At 27.3% G+C, this 7,475-nt stretch overlaps 3 protein-coding genes across 3 annotated transcripts; all 3 read right to left on the reverse strand.

Moving 5' to 3' along the window:
- Nucleotides 1-928: 928 nt before the first annotated feature.
- On the reverse strand, nt 929-1,675 carry EIN_448650 (hypothetical protein; the record flags this gene model as incomplete). Its single annotated transcript, XM_004255817.1, has 1 exon — nt 929-1,675. One exon carries the CDS (start codon nt 1,673-1,675, stop codon nt 929-931), a length of 747 nt encoding a protein of 248 aa, XP_004255865.1.
- A 1,447-nt stretch (nt 1,676-3,122) lies between these two features.
- EIN_448660 (hypothetical protein) lies at nt 3,123-4,294 on the reverse strand (the record flags this gene model as incomplete). Its single annotated transcript, XM_004255818.1, has 2 exons — nt 3,123-4,036; nt 4,213-4,294. 2 exons carry the CDS (start codon nt 4,292-4,294, stop codon nt 3,123-3,125), a joined length of 996 nt encoding a protein of 331 aa, XP_004255866.1.
- Nucleotides 4,295-4,482: 188 nt separating this feature from the next.
- EIN_448670 (hypothetical protein) lies at nt 4,483-6,821 on the reverse strand (the record flags this gene model as incomplete). Its single annotated transcript, XM_004255819.1, has 2 exons — nt 4,483-5,168; nt 5,219-6,821. 2 exons carry the CDS (start codon nt 6,819-6,821, stop codon nt 4,483-4,485), a joined length of 2,289 nt encoding a protein of 762 aa, XP_004255867.1.
- Nucleotides 6,822-7,475: the final 654 nt, after the last annotated feature.

A 7,475-nucleotide genomic window follows, 5' to 3' on the forward strand; every position in this document is an offset into this window, starting at 1 on the left:
GATTTTAAAGAATTCAAAGACATTAAAGATATTCTAATTGTTGATATCGGTTTTACTGAAAGACTGTTATTGCGTTTGATAATTAACACAGAACTTAGATTTAAATACGCAAACATGTCAGTCAATATGAATTCAATAAATAATATGGTTGATTATTCTACTGGATACATAAACGAAGATGTTTATAAAAATAATGAAACACATAACAATTTGAATCATCTATTATACATATATTATATTTCGGATTCGTTATTAAAAGGAATTAACCCAGATATAAATTGTTACAACAATTATTTATTTCTAAATGATGAATTGTTAATTTTAAAAAACTTGTTATCACTTTTGAACGTTGAAGACAAAATAAGAATTATTAATAACAGTATTAATAATCAACTACAATCAGAATATGACCAAATATTGATCGAAAAGACTAATTATATAACAAAAGTGCGTTTGTTGGACGTCTTTCAAATATTAAAAAACAATCAATTTTCACAACTTATTAAAATAGTTGACGTCCTTCTAACTATATTTCCTTCAACAAGTGATGTGGAAAGAACATTCAATCGAATAAACCAAATTAATCATTTAAACAGTCCATTAAAATTTACAGCATAAAGATTGAATTATTCAATAAAAAGCAAAAAGACAATTTACAAAATTAATTGTTAATTATTCTTATTTTTTAATTTTTATATTTGTAATTTTATATTTATAAAGTATTAACAATATATAAAATATATAGATTTCAATTAAAAAGTTTGTATATAGCAAAATTTGATTATATTTATAATTATTTAAAAATATAAATGTGAAATTTAAATTATTTATCTCAATTTTTTTTAAAAAAATATATAATTATAATTAATGTTAAATGTTTATGATTATAATCTAATAAATTTAAGTTTATTTTTTAGTAAAAAACGTGTTAAAAATTTAATAATAAATTTAAATGAAAACATAAATAATCTGAAAACAAATAATAATTTAAACAACAATTAATTTCCCAAAATTGTGGACGTTGTTTTGATATTACAAACTTTTTAAGCACAAAATGCCTTATATAAATAGTTTTCAGTCTTATATAAATAAAAAGTTTAAAAGGCCACACTATGATCATACACACCTCACCTTCAAATTCTTTTATTAGTTTGTCCGTGTCATTCGACTGTTTCATTTTCTTTATTGCAACGACATTTCCTCTGTAACTTCCTTTAAACACAATACCAAAAGAGCCTTCGCCAAGTTTCTTGTCTTCTTTGATTTCGTCATAATCAAGTTTTGTTGATTTTTCAACTTGTGCTGATATTTTTACGTGTGTTGTTTGCTCGATACTATTATTCAAATCAAGAAAAATTATAACAACTTCGTCGTTCAAATTCATTGTACATAGTGGTGTCAAAAAGATTTCAAATTCACAGGCGTATCCACTCATCAAATTTACTATTTTTGGTTCTGTGTGTATTGTGTATTTGTCGCATTGATTTTTTGTTGTGATTTGCATTTTTACATTACTTTTAGACGAGTTTCCAACACACAGTAATTCACGACTTTCTTTGTCAATTTGAATTTCTTCATTCTCACCACCAAATAAAATTTCTTTTTTATTTGAAAGAATATGACCATCGAGTTTCTCCATTAAAATATACGACCGACTCATTTTAAAGGGATTCATGAGGATTGTTAATTTTTCTGAGGATGGTAAATATCTTAAACATAATTTCTTTCAATTTAGATTTTTTTGCCTAAGATCAAAAAGGTATATTTTGAAACACGTGATTTTCTTTAAAAATGCTATTTATAGATTTTTTGAAAGATGATTCTTGGTGTTGATTTTGACAAAAAAATGATCTATTTCTGTTTTTTGATTTACCACTTGACCAACCTTGGTTTAAATGAAATCATTTGACAGACATTTAATTTATCGAAAAAGTCGATTTTTAATCAAAATCACAAAACAAATTAATCTAACAATTTTTAATCTTTTTTACAAAAATACAATTTATTAAAAATCAATTTATGAAATATTAAACAATAAAAATTGATAGCAAATAACATATTAATAATATATACTCTATGCGATGACAATTTATGTATTTGCGCAAATTCAAAACGAGAGGTTTTGGATATCGATAAAACAACGATTGATAAATAAACAAATTTTTAAAATAAAATCATTTCTGTTTTTAACGGTTTTATTTATTTTTAAAAACATACACACACAAAAAATATATGTTTATATTAATATTTCATATAATACAATATTACTTTCAATAAATGTATCTTCAATTTAATAATTTATTTTATATATTATTTGGTGTTTTTTGTTATGTTTTGACGATTAATTGTTATAATCAATTAACAAAATTCACTTTATAATAAATTGTCTTTAAAAATATAATTTTATTTATATAATTTTAAATCAATAATGGCAGTGCTATAAATATCTCTGAGGATGGTAAGTCGTGTAACAAACAGACATTATCAACACAGACTTAAACATCTAAGAAGTGAAATGACGTGTTCCCATATTCAAAAATAGTAACTTACTCAATACACATTTCAGACAGATGTAAAAGTGTATACTTTCTATTTCTGTCATCCTCAGAAAATAATTGCCATCCTTAGAACTGTAAATCTGTTTAAAACACAAATTAATATCAAAATGAAACATTCTTTTTAAAATATACACAACATGATTAACTTTGTTATAATAATAAATTTGAATAATTGCATAAATTACAAAAATATTTATAAATTTGTTATTTTTAAAATTGTAATTTTAGAAAATCAGTGTTTTCGACTTTTTCAATTTTTCATTTTGATAAAAAACAATTATCAATTTAAACGTAAATTTTAATTATTATGTTATAAAGACGGATTCGGAAATAATTTCAATAAATATATAATCATAATATGAACAATTATAATTTACACTTTGTTATTTCCCGTCTCAAGTTCGCGAGATATAATTATTGTTTATGTTTACTGATTATTGTGGCGATTTTTTTGATTGTTTTTAATTTTTTGGCATTTATGACAAATTATTACCATTATTTAAAATTCGAACTTTGACTCGAAATACTAAGTGTAAATTATAACTTGAGTTATGAGAGTGGGCCTTATGGGGAACTGAACCTTAATAATTTGATTTTTGTATCCTCAGAAAAATATTTTTTAATAAGGATAGTTTTAATCCTGAGGATACACCTTATCCTCAAGAAACCCTTAAAAACACAGACCGTCTTTTGTTTTTTATTTTCTTGTCTTTTGGTGTAAATAATAATAAATGTTATAATTATAGTAACAATTATAAATAATATACAAACTACACAAGCAACTGAGAGTCCAACAATTAAAGCATAATTCACACTTTTACCACATAGAATTCCATCATTATTTAATTTAAATCCATTTTCACAGGACACACATTTCGAGTTGTTTGCTGATATACAGTGGGATATAGTTGTATAATGTACACATTTTTTATCATATAAAATGTTGTTTTCTGCACATTCTGTGCACTCCAAAGTGGAATCACAAATAGTACAATTTTCGTCACATTTGTAACACAAATTATTAATTAAAGCAAATCCAAATTCACAAGTGATGCACCCACTCGTTGTTTTATTTAAACAGTTAAAAAGTTGGTTGTATGAATTACACAACTTTGTGTTGTTATTTGGTGTTCTGAAATAGTCTTCACTGCAAAGAATACAATTACCATCGTTTGAACATGTTTGACAAGAAACATCACACTTCACACATTGCTTGCCATCCGAAGATCGCATATACCCATCTTTACATGCAACACACCCATCGTATGTCGACATCATCACACCACATACACTTAAAATTTCATTTATTTGGAAACATAAGCCATTTTTAGTGTATGAATATGCATCACATTTTGTGCAATACGTTATATTAGAGCATTGAGTGCATGGATATTCACATTGTACACAAACAGAATTCATTAAATAAAAACCACCATTACATCGCAAACAGCCTTTTGAGCTATATTCAATACAACCATCTGTTGTTTGTGATTCGAATTTTATTACATTTAAACCACTTTGAGATGTTTTTGGTCATTTTGTTGTTGACATGAATTATTTACTAATAACATGGAGTTGTCACAATCCAAACATCTTTCTGTATAGTAATTCACTTATTTACATTTTGAATACTTTTCATCTTTTGGTAAACAACCTTTTACGTCTTTGTAATTACCATCTTCACACGTTTTACATACACTTCCTTCAAAATATTTGCAATTTATCGAATCGATCATAATGCACTGCCCAACATTGGTTATAGAGTTTTCACAAAAAGTACAAATGTTTTTGTTTTGAATTAAACAATTTTTATTGTTTGATACACAAACTCCACTTTCAATATGATTATTAGAATTGCATTGAACACAAATACTTCCATTCACTGTTAAACAATTTAAGTCTATTGAACGCTTTAAATTTGAAACTAAAATATCTTTATTTGAACAAAAAAGTCCATTTCAGTACCTTCAATCAATCGACATATATTACCATTATCACATTGATTTGTTCGTCCATTTTCAATAGATGTGTAATGATACTCATTGGCCAAATAACAATAATCATTCAGTAAATAGTGGCAATTTGCAAATTTATATTTATTGTTTTCCGACTCTTTTGTATGTGATAAACAAGTGATATTACTATTTGTTGTAAGTTGGTATTTACACTCTGAATTAATTGAACAATTTTCATTTGTTGTGATGACGTCCATTACACATTTTTCACAAATTGTTTGAGAGTATTTTTGACACATTGTTTCATCTTTTTGAACACATTTTTGTTCATTCAAAATGTACTTATCTCCACACGAAAAGCACGAGTTATTAACTTGAAGAAGACATCCAGTTATTGAATTAACTTCTTTTAAACAGGTGTTATAATTATAGTGTTCCGTTTTTGAATATGCTAATACACACTTACCATTTTCAATATAATAAGAAGTAAAACACTTTATACATTTTGGTGTACCATTGTTATAATTACAAGATTGACAATTATCAAGCAATTCATAACACTTGGAACATGTTTTATCACCACTTTTCACGGTTCCTTCTTCGCATCGAAGACAAGTACTGTCATTTGAAACTATTCCCCAGAACAAGAGAGACACTCTTTCTTTTTTGTTGAGCATTTTAGACATTGGTAATGTAATGACGAACAAATATTACAATTGTTGTTATCTAGATAATATCCAGTTGTACATTCAACACAATTTCTTAATGATTCATTTTCATTTTGATCACATGAAGAACAGTTTCCATTTGAAGAACAAGAAATACAAATTTTATTTGTTTTGTCTTCAATTTGTTTATAACCAGATTGACACGTTGTACATATCCCACTTTCTTTAAAACAATTTGTACATACAATTGGACATGACAAACACGATGAAGTACCACCCAATGAATATTCTTTATCTCCACACATTTCACATGTTCCATTCGAATTTAACCGATAACCAGCATAACATGTTAAACATTGCCCATTTGTTTGATCACAAGAAGCACACAAAGTGTCACACGATATACAATTAATTTGTCCAACGAGATTTTGATAAGTCATTGCATCACAATTTACACACTTGGAATCCAATGACTTGGTGCCAGGATTACATATAATACAACTACTGGAAGAAGTAAGACCATACCCACTTAAACACGTCAAGCATTGGCCATTTGTCTTATCACAAGTCTCACACGTACTTTCACACTGTTTACACATTGATGAATTTTCAAAAGAATAATACTGACTCGGACACGAAATACAGGTTCTCGATTGGTTTTTGGAATATGTTCCCGCAGAACAAATATCACATTTTTGTGTTGTTTTATTTGCTTTTGTGCCTTCATAACAAACAGAACATGAGTTGTTGATCAAAATAGCGCCATCAATGCACGAAGAACAAAATCCATTTTCTTTGTTACATGATATACAAGTGGAGTCACATGATATACACTCCATTAAACCTATTTTTGGAGTATAATTATTATCTCGACAGCTTAAACACGTTATTGCTCCAATTGTATCAGAATACGTTCCTAATGGACATTTAATACATTGTGAATTGTTTCCATAACTTCCCAATGAACACATATAACATTGATTTGATACAAGTTCATAACCGACTTCACATTGAATACAATGTCCATTGGTCTTATCACAATCTTTGCACATTGAACACAGAGTACATTGAGTTGCATTTCCTATAGAATAAGAGTTGGTTTCACAAACAATACATTCGTTTGAGTTTAATGCCTGCCCTGCTGGACAACCAACACAATTTCCGTTAATAACACGTGATCCAGGATAACAACTCAGACATTCACCATTTGTGGTATTGCATGTATTACATAATGGGTTGCAACTTAAACACTTTGTAGACCCTAAACTCGAGTATTCTTTATCACCACATTTTACGCATGAAACTAAACCACCAATAGAAAAATACCCCGCTTGACATTTTTCACATTTCCCATTTGAAATTAAGCCACTTCCCTGTGCGCATTTTGTACACAATCCACTTTTGGAATCACAAGATATACACGTGTCATTTGTACACGACACACATCCGGAAGACCCTGTCAACGAATAAGTGTCGGGTGGGCATATAGTACACAATTCGGCTCCTTGTGATGAATACGTCCCAGCTTCACAGTTTGTGCATTCAGATGAACTTTCTACAGATGAATATGTTCCAGCTACACAAAGAGTACATGTAGAAGAACCCGCAGAAGAGTAGGATCCAGACACACACGGATTCATGTCTTTACCATTTGGGCAATAAAACCCTTTGGTACATTGTACACAAAATATCCCTTTTTGAACAGTTCCTGAAGAACAGGCAATCAAAAAAACGAGGAAAAGAATAAACAAAAATATTGAATATATTTTCAATATAAACAAGTTTTGATTTTTGATTTAAAAATTAAGATTACAATAATAATGATCAATATAGATTAAAATTTGATTAGAATGGATTAAAAATTGTAAAAATACATTTTCAAAATTAGAATAAAATCTTTCTTATTTCGATTTTGTTTCAAATGTAATAAAATACTAAAAAGGTATTTAACCAAATATTAATTTATAATTAAATTTAATTATAAGGTAACAAGATTTTTAAAAATACAATAACATCAATTTTTTATTTATTAATTAATTAATAAATTCAAGTATTTTATATTAATAAAATGTCGTGTTTTATCTCCTTTCAGCTTTTTATTTATATAAGTTGAGCAAATAATTGTTTTAAAATATTTTTTACTAAAAATGGCTCAAAATGGTGTTTAAATTATTTTGATTTTTTAGAATGTATAATCCTCACAACTATTTAACTAGAGTAAGTTGTAAAACGTTGTCCCAGTCGCCAACGTCGTTCTTTTAGTCTTATTTGAATAAAAATTAGAACATTCTATG

The sequence above is a fragment of the Entamoeba invadens genome (assembly GCF_000330505.1).
Source record: "Entamoeba invadens IP1 unplaced genomic scaffold scaff_1105074725891, whole genome shotgun sequence".
NCBI lineage: Eukaryota > Evosea > Mastigamoebida > Endamoebidae > Entamoeba > Entamoeba invadens.